General features: G+C 46.0%; 1 protein-coding gene across 1 annotated transcript; it reads left to right on the top strand.

Annotated features, from left to right (window-relative positions):
• Positions 1-924: 924 nt before the first annotated feature.
• On the top strand, positions 925-15608 carry LOC134416484 (L-threonine 3-dehydrogenase, mitochondrial-like). Its single transcript, XM_063153172.1, has 10 exons — positions 925-999; positions 3420-3531; positions 5817-6018; positions 6334-6376; positions 7513-7583; positions 8452-8601; positions 10603-10775; positions 11728-11818; positions 12238-12507; positions 12717-15608. The coding sequence occupies exons 3-10, from the start codon at positions 5835-5837 to the stop codon at positions 12854-12856; spliced, it is 1122 nt and encodes a 373-aa protein (XP_063009242.1). The 5' UTR covers positions 925-999; positions 3420-3531; positions 5817-5834; the 3' UTR covers positions 12857-15608.
• Positions 15609-18713: the final 3105 nt, after the last annotated feature.

The raw sequence follows: 18713 nt of genomic DNA, 5'->3' as shown, positions 1-18713 counted from the left end.
TGCTGTCAGGATTCAGAGGAAGAAGTTGAGGATGACCAGACAGAATCCTGTATTTGAATGGAATTTATGCATCATGTAAAAGGTGTAGGAATATGCAATAGGTTATTGTTTTTAAGGGTTAATCCTTTGTTAATGTGTGTCCTTGTTCAGGCTCGTGCTGTCCAGAAATAGGTACCTGGACATCCGTAACTCTTTGTCTCTATTGTCTCATATTGTCCTAATTCAAATTGTCCAAATTATTATTACTCTAATTGTCTTACTGTTTTTATAGCCATTTTATTTCTATTAAACTTTTAACATTTTAAAAACAAGTGATTGGCGTTTTTCACAGACGTAAATAACCCTGAGCTGTGGCATGATGCTTCTAGAGCAGGGAGGTTGTACCAGATGGCCTCCAGTGGTCCCTTCTAACCTGACCCATCCTGGGGCTCTGGGAATTAGCGATTCTGGGATTTGGGAATCCGTGAGCAGTGCTGTGTTGTACAGTGGCTTGGCTGGTGAGTGTTGGTGAGAGATGGAGAGGGACTTGGGACAAGAGCATGGAGTGGCAGGAAGAGAGGGAATGGTTTCTCACTGCCAGAGGGCAGGGTTAGATGAAATATTGGGAAGGAATCGTTCCCTGTGAGGGTGGTGAGGCCCTGGCACAGGGTGCCCAGAGAAGCTTTGGCTGCCCCAGTCCCTTGCAGTGTTCCAGACCAGGTTGGACAGGGCTCGGAGCAATCAGGGATAGTGGAAGGTGTCCCTGCCCACGGCAGGGGACGGGATGAGCTGTAATGTCCCTTGTCCCCGTGGCCGGGCACCGCCCGCCCTCAGCTCCTGAGGGGCCGCCGCGCCCCGCCCGCCACCGCCGCCCCTCACGGCGCGTGACATCACGCCCGTGTGACGTCACCGCCCAATCCCCTGGGCGGCCGCCGCTGACGTCAGGCTTCGGCCCCGGCGCGAGCGGACTGGGCTGAGGGAACGGGGCGGCGGCGGGAGCGCGAGCGCGGCAGGAGCGGGGTGAGCGCGGGCATGGACGGGCATGGACCGGACCGGACCGGACCGGACCGGGAGCTGCGGGGCTCTGGGGGATTTGGGATGGCGGGACCGCCCCGCTCCCGGCTCGACCGAATGAATGGAGTGGGGGAGGGGCAGCTCTCCCCGGCACCGCGCGGTCCCCTCCTCTGGGGACACTCTGGGGACGCTTCGGGACCGGGACGGGCGGTTCGGTGCTCGTGGCGCTTTGGTGCCTCACCGCAGACTCCCTGCGGGCGGGCGGGTTTTGTTCGCGCTCGTCACCCGCCCCGGCTCTGGGGTTTCATCAGCGGGGGCTGTGCCGGGTGTAGCGCCAGGGAATCGGGGAATGGTTGGGGCGGAAGGGACTTCAAAGATCCTCCCGTTCCAATCCGTGCCGTGAGCAGGAACACCTTCCACTGTCCCGGGCTGCTCCAAGTCCCGTCCAGCCTGGGCTTGGACACTTCCAGGGGTTCAGGGACAGCCAGAGCTTCTCTGCAAGCTGTGCCAGCTCCTCTCCATGCTCATAGCCAAGAATTCCTTCTCAATAGCCCATCTAAACCTACTTTTTTATGTTTAATGTTACTACCCCTTGTCCTGTCCCTCCATCCATTGTCCCCAGTCCCTCTGCAGGTTTCCTGGAGCCCCTTTAGGCCCTGGAAGGGGCTCTGAGGTCCCTTTGGAGTCTTCTCCTCTCCAGGTGAATCCTCCCAGCTCTCCCAGCCTGGCTCCAGAGCAGAGGGGCTCCAGCCCTTGGAGCATCTCTGTGGCCTCCTCTGGACTCTCTCCAGCAGCTCCAGGTCCTTCTGCCACTGGCCCCAGGGCTGGGGCAGCTCTGCAGGTGGGGTCTCACCTGAGAGGGGCACAGGGGCAGGATCCCCCCCCTTTCCCTGCTGCCCACTGTGCCCAGGACACACTGGACGTTCTGGACCTTCCTTTCCTCTTGCAGGAGTTTCACACTGTTCAGCAGCTGCGTAATCTCTTTTTTTTTTTTTTTTTTTTTTTTTTTTGTTTATTTTTGGCGGCTGAGGTCAGGTTCCCAGCAGGTCCCTCACAACTCGGGCTGACGTCTCCTCTTGCAGAGGGGCTCGGCCTCACCCCGGGCCGTGCGTCACCCCTGGGACAGGAGCCCTGCGTGTGTCAAGGTTATTCCAGCTGAGCTTGGCCAGCAGCTCCCTGCCAGGGGGAACAGCTCCAGCCTGGACACACTGGCACATCCCCCCTGCCAGGGGACACCGGCAGGGACGCAGAGTCCCAGCCTGGGGGGTCTCAGAAGCAGAAGAATTGCCAGCAGGGAATGTGAGATGCATTTGGGTCCAGCTATCCAGGCAGCAGTCCCTGGGGTTGAGCTGAGATTATCCCTTAGTTGTTGCAGCTTGAGTGCTCCCAAATGCAGGGATCTGATGAGTTTCCACTTGGGCACCACAGTGGCTTTCCTGTGGCTTGTGCTTCATCTTCTGGATGCCCAAGGAAGGTGCTGTCTCACTCCTCAAGCTCTTGATACAGTTGGGAAAATTAGAGGAGCTTCCCAATGCATAAGCAAATCTGCAGGTCGGGAGCAGAAGCTGTGGGGTTTGGAGCCAACTGGGAGTTGAGAATTTGGAGCTCAGTGAGTTGGTGTGGATCATGTTCCTGAGGATATGGTTGGCAATCTGCAAGATCCTGTGCCCTGCAGAGTTCCTTAATTTTCTTTGAAAGAAGAAAGTTCTGGATTCTTTGGTTGAGCTCCCTGGAGGGGCATCCTGTGGCATCCCAGCAGGTGTGCAGCCCCAGAGATCCTGTGGGAGCTCTGGGGTTTGGTTTGGCCTCTCTTTCCTCCCTCTCTCCCATTCTCTTTGAAGCTTGCAGTGGGACTTTCCAGACAAAGCCCATGACTCTCTTATCTTTCTTGTCACCGTGAGTGACATTCTATTAATAACTAATTTACAAGAGCTGCTGGTTTCCATAAACATTTTTGACTTTTATGTGAGCAACAGGTGCTGCTGCTTATGTAACACCTTGGAAACCTCGCAGAGGATCAGCAGCTGGCAGTTCACTCACTAAATGTCATTTTATGAATGTGTCTCTCTTTTTTTTTTTTTTTCTTTATTCCCTCTTTCCCTTCTCCCAGTGCTTTAATCTTCTTACAAACCCCAGAAATTTCCTGCTATCCCAGGCAGATTATTGTTCATTGGAGCACGTGTTTGCTCTCTGCTAATCTTTTTGCACTGCCACTAATTAATTTAAACTCTGTCCTTCGGCCATGACCCGAGGCTGGCTGGTTCTGGGACTTGGAGGAGCAGCTTGTGCACCTTCAGAGCCCTTTCCCTGCCTCTTCCAAACTTCCAGGCATTTCAAAATCAAGCAGGAGAGAGCAGTGAAATCCCTGGCTGCTGCTGCTGCTCTCACACGCACTTTTTTTTTTTTTGGTTTTTTTTTTCCTTAAGGTGTGGGACAACTCCTACTCTCTGCCAGGTTTTGATTGGCTTTCCAAAGAGGCAGTGTCCTATAAATTGCCTTCTCTGCTCTGCTTCTGCCTTATCACCAGCTGAGGCCCAGGTGAGTACAGGAGAGGGAAAATTCCAGCTGCAATTCCATTGCCTAATCCTTGAAATTACCTTTGGTTATTGGTTTAAATTACTGGGGTGGGGGAAATAATTTTGTTTCAAGATAAAGCTTCCTCATTTTGCTAGCACTTTGTAATATCAGTTTGAGTTGATAAATGAGATCAGGGACTGAGAAACTATTCAAAAGGGGATGTGGGAGGGGGTTTGAAAATATATGGTGGAATTATGGAATGGTTTGGGTTGGAAGGGATCTTAAAGCTCATCCTGTTTCATGAGCAAGGACACCTTTCACTATAAATTATATCTATATATTATATAGATGATATTTTCCTCTTCAGTTCCCAACAGAACAGAAAGTATTCCTCTTTGGGATAGTAAAAGGGGAAGCCTTTGAATATATATCAATTTTATAATAACTTATAAAAATATATGTTATTTTACATCTGTTAATTTTTTATGTGTTCAGAGCTGTTAATAACCCCTGGAAGTTAATTAAGGTGAAAAATTTGGATCTAGGAGAATGGGCTTTCCTGTATGAGTTGCTTTTGCAAGTTAATCACTGTGTGGGGCTGACTTCAGCTATTTGGGAAAGAGTTTTTAAGGCATAATATTGATTTCTTTGTCTATCTGTGCGTTAATGGCAACTTTAGTAGCCAGTCACACCTGTTTTTTCCCCCTTTGCATTTGAAATAAAAATAAATGCCATCAGTGGAGGTTTTTGCAGCAGCTCTGCTGCCTGGCTGTTTCAGTTCCTGGTATAAAATGCATTTACTGTTCTGAGTCAGACCTGGGAGTAAATTCTCAGCTTAAGCCTTTGTGGTTTCACTCTAAGTATGTTTGCAAAAAACAGTTCAGTCACTGGGAAACCAATTTTAGTCACAGCCAACTTTTGTTTGTACTTTTCAAAGCTCAAAATGCCTTTTCAGGTACTTGGAGTGGAAATTTTTTGTCACACAGACCAGTGAGTCTCTCTCAGTGCTGGAGGATTTTATTCTTCAGTGCTGAAATAGGGAGGGATTATCATGAGAGCTGATGCCTGGGTCTGTGTCTGGATGGAATTTGGATATTTCCAAGGATGGACACTCCCATCACCTCTCTGGGCATCTCAGACCAAGTCTTTTTGATCAATTTAAATATATTTTTTTAATAATGCAATTTTATGGGGCTCTCTTACTAGACAATATTTAGCAAATCTCTATTTAAATAGCAGAACTCCCTCAAGTACCAGAACATTCTCTGCCAGGTGACTGAGAAGTGAAAGGAACACCCACATTAATCACTTGTTTGCTTTTCTCTGCCACTGGAATTCATCTGCAGTTTCTTGTGGAGAGCTTCCCTCTACCTGCCTCTCCTTTTTAGAATATATGCCCCAAGAAAGGATTTGACAGGGTAACCCCATCAGGCAAGTTTGAATTATGCTTTCATCTGGGAATTTGCATATTCTAGGTATTGGGAAATAAAAATTCTTCAGAGGGGATAAGGAAAAAATGACTGGCTGTGCCTTGAGGATTTTATTTGGGAGAATTAAATTTGCACCACAGAAACAACCAGCTGTGGCTGCAGGTGTCATTTATTTGGGGTACTTTGCATTTCCTTCTGCAATATGAAAGATTTGGAAAGCAAGAACCCAAACTTGAATGCAGCACAGGGTAAATTATAATTATGTGAAATAATTAGGACATTTTCCTGAGGCCTGGCTAAGCCCTGCCACTCCTCTGTTTGCTTTCTGGGTACTGTCCATCCTGAGTGTTAAATCAGAGTAAATCTCCCTTTTTTTTCAAGATATTTCCTGCTGCCTCCTTGGCTCAGCTGCTCCTGCTGATGCAATCCTGAGGAGTTTTGCTTATTCACAGCAGCCTGCAAAACTTCCACTCCAAACGTGGCACCACAGCAGCTTTGTTTTATTCTGTATTTATCCTTAAATTCACACTTCTGAGTGAAATTTTAAAAAAAGTTTAAACTTGAGCTTTACAGCATTCTCTCTCTCCATTTTTCTGGACTGTGGATATTTTCCTGAGCTCTCTCCAGGGAATACATTACCTCTGCTCATGTTACACCCCAGGCTGCTTTCAGCCCTTCCTTGGCACAATCCCCCAGCTCTGGGATGGCATCAAATTCCTCTGGATCTCTGCAGAGTTTTCCCTTTTAGCAGAGTGAGTTTTCCCTTTTAGCAGAGTGAGTTTTCCCTTTTAGCAGTTTTCCCTTTTAGCAGAGTTTTCAAAGCCCTTTAACGGGGTTGAATCACTCGTGACTCATCTTTTGTCTCTCTCCTCACAGCACACCTGAAAGGGGAAGATGCCAGTCATCAGGAACCTGGGCAGAGCTGCCAGCCAGCTGCTGCAGAGCTCTGGCTGTGGCTGTGGGGTGTCCCTGGTGCCTGTCAGGGCCATTGGGGTGTCCCCACGCCAGGTGGCCTCCGACGCCAGCTTCCACTCGGTGACGTTCTCCGAGTCAGACCATCCCCGGGTGTTAATCACAGGTCAGCACTCCTGGCACAGCTGGGTTCCTGCTTCTCAGCTGAGCTTTCCCACTGCTCTCCTCCCTCCCCAAAGGGCACAGTTCTGGAAGCAAAAATACCCCAAATATCCTGGAATTGGGATGATCTTTGCCGTCAGAGTCCTGTGTGAACTTTCCTGTTTTAATTCCAGAACTTCTTTAAAACCTGTTCCTTGAAAAAAAAACGTAAAAGCTTCCTGACTCTGCTGAGAAAATCGTACTGATTCTTGATGTGATATAGATAACAATGGAATTCTGCATTGTGACCCCCACTTTTCCTCTGATTTTTGTCTCTTAGGTGGTCTTGGCCAGCTCGGGGTGGGACTTGCAAAGCTGCTGAGGTGGGTCACCATTCCCTGGCTTGCTGTGAGTGAGGAATTCCAGCTTTAGCCATCACTTCTAGGAGCAGTAGTTGTCTGGAAAGTTGTTTATAAAAGAAATCCTATTTTTCAAATGCTGTTTTTGTCTCCTTGGCTTTGTAAATAACATTAATAGCTGGACTTGATGATCTTAAAGGTCTTTTCCTTAATGATTCTATAATTAAATTTTCACCATCATTTTATTTGTCCCTCCTGTGCTTGCTGTGGGTTCCTGACGTATTTTCTGCGTGTCCATTGGTCACAATTCCCAAAATAGCAGGATTTTGTCTGAGGGACTGTCTGCTGAGTTGTTTGCTTCCAGTTAAATGGGAGTATTCAGAGTCTAAACCCTCAGAGTTTTCCTTCTTTTTCCTTCTCCTTTTCCTCACCTCAAGCACAGTTACCTCCTTTTTTTTATGACATCTTTTCAAGAAGTGTGAAATGATGAATGAAATCCTCCAAGAGCTCTCCCTGATCCATGTCCTTGTCCATATCCAGCTCAGCTCCAGTTTATCATTTGCTCACAGTCTTTGCTGGAGGGAGTTTAGACCAAGATTAAAAGTGAGCAGACTCACTGCACTCAACACTGTAGCAGTTTGAACATTTGCTACCATTTCTATGATATATTTTTAAATTATGCAAATAATGGGAGGCCAGAATGTGCTCCAATGCCCCCAGATCTGCTCTCTCCAACAGCCTTGTGTTGATTAGCACAAGGTCACAATTTCTCTCTTCTATTTGCTTAGTTGATATAAAAGTAACTGCAGCTACAACAATCCCAGTGGCTTTTTGTTGTCTGCAGGGGGGTAAATTATCCCTGGGTAAAATTTTCAATAAGAAAAGTGTAGGAAAGTCTTTTCTCCCAACATATTTTCACTTTCTAAAATATTTCTTTATCCTTATGCAGAGCTTGACTGCTACTAGAAGTATTTTATCATTTTAAGATGCTGGGTTGATATTTAAAGGATTGTTGGGGTGTTTTTTTGTTTAGTGCAGTAACTGATTTTATTATGGAAAATATTGTTCCTCTGCTATCACTCCTGCAAAACAAAATAGCAACTGATGGATTATCTCAAAAAGCTGTGGACTCACTGTTCCCTGTGGGTATTTTTACACAGGAAACGCTTTGGAAAGAACAATGTGATCTTGTCTGACATTAGAAAACCTGCAGATAATGTTTTTTATAGTGGTAAGTGACTGGGGAAGCACATGGAAAAAAAACCAAACTTTACCTCTGATGTTCATAAACTAATTATCAAAGTGATAAGTGGCTTACACTGACAGGCAGCTTTTCAAACCTTCTGCATAATGCCTCTCTGCTTTCAAATCTTGCCAAGATGTTGGTTTCTTCTCTTATTCCCTTTTCCTAAATATTTCTTTTTGCATTTTTTCACTGCGAAGAGAAATATTTTCCTAAATATATATAAGAAATATTTAGGAAAATATTTCTCTTTGCAGTGAAAAAAATGTGTCACTTTTCCCACTCAAATAACTATTTGAGGCACCTTGTGCTCCTGCTGTATAAAGAGATGCTTTTATTCTTTTGGAGGGAGGAAGCTGGAAATGAAACTTGTGCTTTGTTTTACATGCTAAGGGAATTTTTATAATGAGGGGGATGTAGAGTAGGATTTAAGACACTTTGTGCTTCTGCTGAAAAAGAATTGCTTTTATTCTTTTGGAGGAAGGAAGTGGAAATGAAACTTGTGCTGTGTTTTTTCATGCTCAGGGAATTTTTATAATGAGGTGGATATAGAGTAGGATTTAAGACATCTTGTGCTCCTGCTGTAAAAAGAGGTGCTTTTATTCTTTTGGAGGGAAGAGGTTGGAAATGAAACTTGTGCTTTGTTTTTACATGCTCAAGGAATTTTTATAATGAGGCAGATATAGAATCGAATTTAAGACTCTTTGATTTTCTCCGGAAACTTGCGAAAACTTTTCCTCAACCTCACTGTTTAGTGATGTATTTAGGTGGTAGAAACAGCTGCCTGAGCTTCATGCAGAACCTTCCTTCCATCCGTTCCTGACATCCAATTTCCCGCTGCTTCCACCTCCTCCAGGTCCTTTCATCTTCGCGGATATCTTGGACTACAAGAACCTGCGGGAGATCGTGGTGAACAATCGCATCACGTGGCTCTTCCACTACAGCGCCCTGCTCAGCGCCGTGGGAGAGGCCAACGTGCCCTTGGCCAGGGCTGTCAACATCACTGGTGCGTTGGGTTTGAGGGCTTAAAGCTGTGTCAGGGCAGGTTTGGAAAGGTTCTTCCCCAGAGGGTGTCTGGCATTGGAGCAGCTCCCCTATAGGAATGTGCTCCCTGTTGGCGGAGTGACAAAAGTGTCCTTTGTCCCCTCAAAAAGGAAAGAAGGCCAGAATTTTCTTGTAGCCATGATATTTTCTGAAAAATCCCTTTGCCAGGATTTTTCTCCTGAGAAGCTGAGAGGCCTCAGGAGCAAAATGGTTATCTGTAAACAATGGTTATCTGCTGCTGTGGGATGCAACAGGTGCATCTGTGATTGGTCTCATGTGGTTGTTTCTAATTAATGGCCAATCACAGTCAGCTGGCTCAGACTGTCTGCTCAGTCACAAGATTTTCCTTTCTTCCTTTTTCCTTTCTTCCTTTTTCCTTTCTTCCTTTTTCCTTTCTTCCTTTTTCCTTTCTTCCTTTTTCCTTTCTTCCTTTTTCCTTTCTTCCTTTTTCCTTTCTTCCTTTTTCCTTTCTTCCTTTTTCCTTTCTTCCTTTTTCCTTTCTTCCTTTTTCCTTTCTTCCTTTTTCCTTTCTTCCTTTTTCCTTTCTTCCTTTTTCCTTTCTTCCTTTTTCCTTTCTTCCTTTTTCCTTTCTTCCTTTTTCCTTTCTTCCTTTTTCCTTTCTTCCTTTTTCCTTTCTTCCTTTTTCCTTTCTTCCTTTTTCCTTTCTTCCTTTTTCCTTTCTTCCTTTTTCCTTTCTTCCTTTTTCCTTTCTTCCTTTTTCCTTTCTTCCTTTTTCCTTTCTTCCTTTTTCCTTTCTTCCTTTTTCCTTTCTTCCTTTTTCCTTTCTTCCTTTTTCCTTTCTTCCTTTTTCCTTTCTTCCTTTTTCCTTTCTTCCTTTTTCCTTTCTTCCTTTTTCCTTTCTTCCTTTTTCCTTTCTTCCTTTTTCCTTTCTTCCTTTTTCCTTTCTTCCTTTTTCCTTTCTTCCTTTTTCCTTTCTTCCTTTTTCCTTTCTTCCTTTTTCCTTTCTTCCTTTTTCCTTTCTTCCTTTTTCCTTTCTTCCTTTTTCCTTTCTTCCTTTTTCCTTTCTTCCTTTTTCCTTTCTTCCTTTTTCCTTTCTTCCTTTTTCCTTTCTTCCTTTTTCCTTTCTTCCTTTTTCCTTTCTTCCTTTTTCCTTTCTTCCTTTTTCCTTTCTTCCTTTTTCCTTTCTTCCTTTTTCCTTTCTTCCTTTTTCCTTTCTTCCTTTTTCCTTTCTTCCTTTTTCCTTTCTTCCTTTTTCCTTTCTTCCTTTTTCCTTTCTTCCTTTTTCCTTTCTTCCATTCTTTTAGTATAGTTTTAATATATAATTTACTTGCAATATAATATATATATATATAGCATAAAATAATAAATCAGCCTTCTGAAACATGGACTCAGCATTCTCTGCTCTCATGCTGGGACTCCTGTGAACACCACCACAGTTTCTCTCTTCAATTAGGTGAAAAAAAAAAACTTCATAGGACCTTAGGGACTTCACCTCAACCTTAAGGAGAGCTAATTGGACAGAAGCCAAAAAGTCCCACTTGTGCAATTTACTAGAAAAAGAAGAGAACAAACTAATCACTTTTGTAAGGTGTTTTACTAAAAACAAGAACCTCTTGCCCTTGGCTTGGTTTTTCTCTGTTTGTTACTTTGCTTTTTATTAAACCTTTTTGTTTCCAACACTGCAACAGATGCCATCCTGCTGATTTTTATGCCTCTAAGGGTAGCTGAGTGATCTTAGGTGTGTTATGGACCTCGAAGAGCTTATGAGACCTGGCTCAAGGAGGCTCCTCTAACACTCCCCAGTGAATGGTGACATTCCCAAGGCTGCCAGAGCTCCAGGAGTGTTTGGACAATGCTCACAGGGTGGGATTATTGGGTGTCTGTGCAGGGCCATGGATGATCTTGATAGGTGCCTTCCAGCTGAGCATATTTTATAATTCTCATAATGGCTTGAGAAAGAAGAAATATTCTGATAAATCCTGTTTTGTGGTTTTTTCCCCAGGTTTACACAATGTTCTGGATATTGCAGCTGAGCATAATTTGAGGCTCTTTGTTCCAAGCACCATTGGAGCCTTTGGACCCACCTCTCCTCGAGATCCAACTCCTGATCTCTGCATTCAGAGGCCAAGGACAATCTATGGAGTCTCCAAGGTCCACGCTGAGCTCATGGGAGAAGTGAGAATTTTTTACTTTATTCATTTCCTAAAAAGTCTGGTAGAACTTCACTGAAACAGGTTTCCCATAGAAGCTGTGGCTGCCCCATCCATGGTAGTGTCCAAAGCCAGGTTGGACAGAGCTCAGAGCAACCTGGGATGGTGGAATTGTCCCTGTCCTTTGCAGGGGTGGGAATGTTCTTTAAGGTCTCTTCCAACCCAAGCCATTCCATGATTCTATGATTGGAACTTCATTGCTCTTGTAAGATTCCTCACTCATTCTTTCCCCCATTTTTCCTTAATTCAGGCTTTACTACTCAGCAATAGTCTGAAGCAGCTCTGAAGGTCAAATATCTATTGAGTTCTGTTGGGAAAAGCACAAAGCATGAGAAGCTGGCAAAGAGCTGACTTTCAGTGTCATTTCTTTCCCTGTTTTTTATGGCTTTGGCCTCTGTGCCAGTGTGAATGGCACTGCAGAAAGGACAGTGCACAAAGCCTTGTGACAGCAGGTACACAGTGATGACTTTTTGCTCCTTCTCTACAAAAAAAGCCTCTAAAGTCAAAGTCTTGGTAGTCTGCACGTGCACAGCTTCTCTTTTGGCTTTGCAGTTAATTTATAAGCAACATTTTTAAAGCTGATATTTTTATATAGTTTCCAGGTCTGAGGTCTGTATTATCCTGGAAAGTCTCACAAACTTGGGAATGTTCAGTTTCTGAACATTGTAGACCCTACATGAGTAGCATGACAATCCATGTCAAAAATCAAAGATCTACTGATGTGGTTTTGAGCTGGAAAAGGACAAGCAGGGAGATCAGCTGCCAGGCAGGGAATGGGAATTCTTCAGTAATTCCTTTCCTTTCATCCCTGTCCTGGGACAGCTGAAGGTTCATCCTGGGTCAGATTTTTCCTGTGAAACCAGTGGGTGTGTGACCAACCCTTGGTGTGTAACTCTGTGTTTCTGCTCCCTCCCCAGTACTACCACTACCGCTATGGCCTGGACTTCCGCTGCCTCAGGTATCCAGGGATTATCTCTGCTGATTCCCAGCCTGGGGGGGGAACAACTGGTGAGTGCCTGGGGCATGACAAGAGGGCTGGGGAGGACTTTTCATAGGGACATGGAATGACAGGACAAAGGGGAATGGCTTCCCACTGCCAGAGGGCAGGAGTGGATGGGATACTGGGAAGGAATTGTTCCCTGTGAGGGTGGTGAGGTTTTCCAGAGAAGCTGTGGCTGCCTCATCCCTGTAAATATTCAAGGCCAGGTTGGAAGGCTTGAAGCAACCTGGGATAGTGAGTGGCATCCCATCCCATGGGAGGGGATTGGAACTTAATGATCTTTAGGATCCCTTCCAACCCAAACCACTCTGTGATTTCCTGATGAACATCTCACAGTCCTGCTGCCAGATTTGAGACAGGAGACTTTGGGGTTGGTCTGACATTTGTTGACTGTCAGATCATGCACATCCATTTTTCTCTTTCCCAGATTATGCTGTCAAGATTTTCCACGATGCCATAAAGACTGGCAAATTCAAGTGTTACCTGAGGCCGGACACCCGGCTGCCCATGATGTACATCGACGACTGCCTGAAGGCCACACTGGAGATCATGGAGGCCCCTGCAGAAGCCCTGACCATGAGGACCTACAACATCAGTGCCATGAGCTTCACTCCTGAGGAGCTGGCCCAGGAGGTGCAGAAGTATGTACCTGAGCTCCAGATGACCTACAACGTGGATCAAGTCAGACAGGCCATAGGTTAGTATCCTCCCTGGCAGCAGGTAAGAAAAAACATCATTGGGGTGAAACAAAGTCTCTTTTCTTTTTAGGAACTGACAAATTGTTCCTGTGCAGTTCAAGCCTTATGGTTCAAAATTCAGCTTAGTAATGATGAAACATCTCAAAGTTCAGAGATTTTTTTCCTAAACCTCACCTTTCTTGGTTCTTTTTCTTTTTTTTCCCTGCAGCTGACAGCTGGCCCATGAACTTCGACGACAGCAACGCCCGCAGGGACTGGGGTTGGAAACATGACTATGACCTCCCTGAGCTGGTGACCACCATGTTTAGCTACCTTGGGTCTGACTCTAGGGTTGCCCAAGCTAACTGAAATGCTTTCAGATGTTTCCAGATTTCCACAGAGGACCAGGAAGAAATGGCTGCATTTTAGTTTCTAATTTTCTGAGTCTTAGAGCATGTCAGTTGCTAATTTTCGTAAGTAGTGACAGAGTTGGGCAGAAATGTCCTGTAGCTGGAATGTCCTTTAGATAAACAGCAGCACTGGGTGCTGTCCCCAAACACAGCACTGCTGACAAACACAGAGTTCTTGAACTTTCACACTTAGGGAAAAACACCAAAATAGCACTTACTCCTGGCTGATGGCTCTCCAATCATTCCTGCCTCTTCCTTGGCAAACAAAGTGGGATAGCATTGTCCAACTTTCAGGCATATCCCAAAAAGCTAACAATAGGTTTTGCTTTTTCTTGGTGGAGGATGTTAGGTTGCAGCAAGAACCTTTTTACTCTTTGCTTACAAGAGAGACATCAGAAGAGCCGTTTCATGTTTCCAAATTGCAGGGGGATGTTGCAATTCTAGTTTGAAATCAAACTTTGCTCGATAGCTCCTATTTATATCTCTCTTTAGTGCTGTCTAAGCATACACTTTTCTATACCTAGGTCATACAGAGTTGCATTCTTATGATGCTATTTATAAATGTGAAGTGGAATAGGACTTGAATTCTCATCATGCTTTAAAAAAAACAGGGTTTACAAGCAGAGCTTTGTCCTGTTCTCTGCAAGTGCCGCTGCCTTCAGTGCAGCCTCGGAGGGAGAGCTGAAATCTGAAGAGCTGTTCCATGGATGTGAGTCTGGGTGGGATTTCAGGGGAGCCAAGCCTCTGGCTGGGTTTTTAGCAGTACTTTTGGTTCTCCCAGTTGTTTGGAGTCCCTGCACAGTGTCGCATTGCCTGGAACAAGTTTTAAAACTGGGCTGAGGATGGAGCCTTACGGTAGAGTCAGGTCAGCCTTGGAAATCTTTCCCATTCACCCCATTTTCCACGTGCACTGTGTTTGTAGATGCTGTTTATATGTAACTCTTATAATACCCTTTTATTCTTCAGAGAGGGATCCAGAAGCTGAAACCATCTTCTAGCTACAGCTAAGGGCTGTTCTGCTCGTTGAGTTTCATGCACAGGAGATTCTGGGATGAACAAGGGAGTTTTAGTAGATGTGTGAGAGGAAGAGGTGTCAGTTCAAAAGCTACTTAGGAGACTTCAGGAAATGACAGACTGGAGAGACAGAAAAGCCATTGTAGGTAAAGTACCAGTTTCCATGGATGTGAGTCTGAGCTGTTAGCTACTCCAGCTGAGAAACAGCCTCTGGGAGCTTTGGACTTTTATTTTTTTCAAAGAAAAAATACTTTTCATTTTCAAAAATGACTGGAAATTCCCTACAGGAAGCTCTCCTTTCTTTTTTTTTTTTTTTTTTTTTTTTTGGTGTTGTATACTCCAGTAGTGTGTGTAGGTAAAAACATTCAAGTTTTGTTGTTTTTTTTTTTTTTCCTACAACTTGTTTGCTCTGTTTTCCGTGACGGTGCTTTGGTGGTTGTGAGTCTGTTGTGTTCTCTGTAACCCTGCCATGATCAGACTTGTGTCTCTTTGTGCAGGAGTTCTCCTGCAGGGAATATGTTTCCTCACAAAAGTAACCTTCCAATGAAGATTCTTTGGTGAAACCCAATTATTTGAAAACATTTGTTACACTTGTATCTCTTGTTTTTGTATGTACTTCACCCTTTCTTCTGTGGGCAAAGTAGCAATTTCCCAGGTATTTAAGCTCAAGGGTCGTGGCTGTTACTGAAATATTTTTTATATTGTTTACATTGCTGAAAGGACAAATTTTTTAAACTTTGGCCACTTTGTAACTCTCACGTAGCTCAAGTGTAATTTTTGGCTCAATGGGTGGTGAAGTCTGCCCTCCCTTCCCACCCTCTGAGGAGAGACTGGCTGGGCTTTGTCCTCTGCCCAAAAGGATGGGATCCAGACTGGATTATCTCCCAGGGACCTGGAGCCAGCAGATGAAGGGCTGGAAAGGAGCTGAAGTGTCTTGTCCACTCCTCAGTGCCTCTGTTCCACTTTTGGGAAGTGTAAAATAAAGAGGTTTTGATGATGGGTCTCACTCCATGTCCTTACATCACTCTGAGTCCTGGGGTCTGATCCCCTCACCCTCGTTCCCAGCTCCAGTTTGAATGGAGTCAGCAAGAGTGAGGAACAGGAATGTTCTTTCTTCTGAAACACTGTCCTTGGTGGTGGAATTACACAAAAGCCTTGGAACAGGTGTCATGGCAAAGGTGGAATTCAAACCTATGGCATTTTGAACACAATTTTGTTTTTCCTGCCAAGCTGTTACTGGCCTCATTTGGGAGCAGCCATTTAAGCAATTTTTTTTTTTTTAAATCTGAAATAAACCATGTTCCTATAGAGAGTGGTCTGGAGGAAACTGTTGTGACAATCAGGGAATATTATTAAATGTGTCTGCAAGGTCTGCATCCTGTTTGAAATTCTCATTTTCAATCTCACCAATGATCTGTATTTTTTTCCTCCCATGTTTTCCACATTAACTTGTTATGATGTCACTTTTTTTTTCTGTATTAAACCAACTTGATGTGGTGCAAAATATGTACTTTTTTCTACCTGTTGGAAGTTTGACTTCTGGGCAGAGACTTCTCTCATGACACTTGAGCACTGTGGCTGTTAAATTACTTATTCAGGACAAAAAAGATTAAAAAAAAAGAGGTTGTTAAGAATATTTTTTCAACTCTTGTTAGTTGTGGATGATGCCTACTTTAATAAAATCCTTTGCAAATGTGTCCTGGGTTTGTCATTGGTTGGAGCAGGTGGGAAAAGTGACAGAGCCTGGAGGGAAGAGCCCTGCAGGCTGAGTCAGCAGCTGGGCTGTTAAATGTGGCATCGATGCTTGGAGTAAATGATGAAGGCACAGGGAGGGTTTGTAAAGTGAAAATCCACATGGAGCAGCTGGGGAGAGTCCAGAGGAGGCCATGGAGATGCTCCAAGGGCTGGAGCCAGGCTGAGGGAGCTGGGGGTGCTCACCTGGAGAGGAGAAGGATCCAGGGAGAGCTCAGAGCCCCTTCCAGAGCCTAAAGGGGCTCCAGGAGAGCTGGAGAGGGACTGGGGACAAGGCATGGAGGGACAGGACACAGGGAATGTCTTCCCACTGCCAGAAGGCAGGGATGGATGGGAATTTGGGAAGGAATTCCTGGCTGTGAGCATGCTGAGGCCCTGCTGGGTCCCCATTTCTGTGTCTGAGCAGGTCCTGCCTCCAGGTGTTGCACAAGCTGTGATGGGTGAGCAGGAGAAGCTTGGCTGAGGAGATGACACCCATAACTCCCCACAGCCCCACCCTGCCTCCCTAATCCATGGATAAACCCTCCCTGCAGGTGAAAGGAGGCCTTGCCCTCCTCCCACACCTGGGCTTTCCAATGGTGGGAACATCTGATGGAGAGAACATTCCTCCTGACAATGGGAACCTCTGGTGAAGGGAACATTTCTCCTGAAGATGGGAATCTCTGGTGGAGAGAACATTCCTCCTGACGATGGGAATGTGTGGTGCAGAGAACATTTCTCTCCTGACCACACTTTAATGGGAACCTCTAGTGGAGAGAACATTCCTCCTGACTGCACTTTCATGGGAACCTCTGGTGGAGAGAACATTCCTCCTGACCACAGTGCAATGACTAACGTGGCCGCGGTGCTTCTGAGGGTGTTGCTCTTCCCAGCTGCTTCTCTTTGATCCTTGGCCTGGATCTTGTTGAGTCCTGTTTGAGACAATCCCAGTCTGGCTTTTAGAGGTGCCAGAGGTGATGGTGCTGCCTCCAGAGCTGCTGCAGCTGGAGCCAGACTGGGAGAGCTGGGGGTGCTCACCTGGAGAAGAGAAGGATCCAGGGAGAGCTCAGAGCCCCTTCCAGGGCCTGAAGGGGCTCCAGAAGAGCTGGAGAGGGACTGCGGACAAGGGATGGAGGGACAGGACACAGGGGAATGGTTTTAGGCTGAAGGATGGTGGGTTTAGATGGGATATTAGGAGGAAATTCTTGGCTGTGAGGATAGTGAGGTCTGGGCACAGGTTTCCCAGAGAAGCTGTGGCTGCCTCATACCTGGACGTGTCCAAGGCCAGGTTGGATGAAACTTGGAGCTGCTTTCTTCTTTTGGCTGTTTAAGACATCAGACAGGTGCAGGAAGAGGAGGAAGCTCCTTCCCTCAGTGGAAAGATGTGAAGGATGTGAGGGATTAACCCCTGTGCTTTTGGAAAGCCCATCCTCCCCCTCCTTAGGTCGTAATCAAGGTCCCAACTGTTTGTCAGGACCTCTGCATTCCTGCAGGGAAGAGAAGTTGAGCCCAGGGAGGTGAAGAGAGGAGAGCATCTGGGTTATCCAGAGGGAAACCCAGGGGCTGGGATCCCCACCTTGCAGCCCCCTCCCCACACTCGGTGTTTCAGCCAGGCCTGGTGGCTTTCCTGCCCTGCTGCAGGCAGGCTGTGTCTATTTTAGGGAACATCAGCTGACATTTGCCCTTCTCCTGGAGCCTCAGGCCAGACAAATGCTCTCCAGGCTATTTCTGGCTTCATACCATAACTGTATGTGATCCTAAATTCCCTGTGGGACTGAGTGCCTGTGGCATGCTGGGGCTGAGGGGCAGGGAGGGGGCAGCTCCTGGAACAAACCCAGGGATTTCAGGATGGCTGGGATGACACAGAGCAGCCCAGAGCTGGCACACACAGCTGTGGGGATGCAATTCAAAAGGCATTTATGCCTCAGCAGCACCATTATGGAAGATAAATCTGGACTGGGCATTGCTCAGTCAGGGTAGAAAGTTGTTTCCTGCCCTTGTTTCTGCAACTGTCAGCAGTTCAGGAGGTTTTCCTGCCCCTAAAGTCCTTGTGCAGCCTCCTGGAGCTCCTGAGAAAGTGCAGCATACAGGTTAATGTTCAATGTTTGCTTTTGAGAGGATTTAAACTTTTTAACCAAAACTATAAACAGCCTTTTGCCCTCTCCCCCCATTTCATAAGGACTCCCAGAGCAAAAAAGACCTAGGGTACAGGATACTACTTCTGACCTCAAGCAGAGCTTTGATATCCCAGTTTGGCGAAGAGAAGGATCCAGAGAGACCTGAGAGCACCTTCCTGTGCCTACAGGGGCTCCAGGAGAGCTGGAGAGGGACTGGGAACAAGGGATGGAGGGACAGGACACAGGGAATGGCTGCACACTGCCAGAGGGCAGGGATGGATGGGAGACAGAGAAGGAATTGTTCCCTGTGAGGGTGGGGAGGTCCTAGTCAGATGCCCAGAGAAGCTGTGGCTGGCCCTGGATCCCTGGAAGTGTCCAAGGCCAGGCTGGAGAGGGCTTGGAGCAACTTGGGATAGTGGAAGTTGTCCCTGCCCATGGCAGAGAGTGGAACTAGATGCTCTCAAATTTCCCTTTCAACACCAATCATTCCATGATTCCACAATTCTGTGAACCCTTCCACAGGTGAATGTGAAGCTGAATGGAAAACTGGGCTGGGAATGCATCCTCAGGAAGTTCCCTGATGAGCTTTGGACCAATCCTAAAATAGAGGATGTTCTTGGCAGGGCTCCAAGGACACGGATGGTTTTTGGGCACAGCAGGGGTGTTGCTGCCAGGGTGATGTCACCTCACCTGTGTGGTGCAACAGATCACACACCTCTCCAGCCTTTCCACTATTCCAGGTTAAAGATCTGTCACCAGCAGAGCTGTTGCAAAAAGGATGAGTCAGAGGACAGAAAGTAAAGTCCAGAGTTCATCCCCTTTGACCCAACCAGGCCCAAAAGTTCCCAGATTTGGTGCATTTTTAAAGCTCTTCTTCCTGGACCCTTGTCATACTGAGAGACTCATAGGAGGTTTAGGAAAAATCTTTACCTTTCTAGTCCTTGTAATTTTAAG

The sequence above is a fragment of the Melospiza melodia genome, chromosome 3 (assembly GCF_035770615.1).
Source record: "Melospiza melodia melodia isolate bMelMel2 chromosome 3, bMelMel2.pri, whole genome shotgun sequence".
NCBI lineage: Eukaryota > Metazoa > Chordata > Aves > Passeriformes > Passerellidae > Melospiza > Melospiza melodia.
This window is presented reverse-complemented; position numbering and strand designations above follow the sequence as displayed.

Coding starts and splice junctions, on each gene's coding strand:
- LOC134416484 (XM_063153172.1), top strand. CDS start 5,835: ATGCCAGTCATCAGGAACCTGGGCAGAGCTGCCAGCCAGCTGCTGCAG. Junction 8,602..10,602: donor CAGGGCTGTCAACATCACTG/GTGCGTTGGGTT, acceptor TTTTTTCCCCAG/GTTTACACAATGTTCTGGAT. Junction 10,776..11,727: donor ACGCTGAGCTCATGGGAGAA/GTGAGAATTTTT, acceptor CTCCCTCCCCAG/TACTACCACTACCGCTATGG.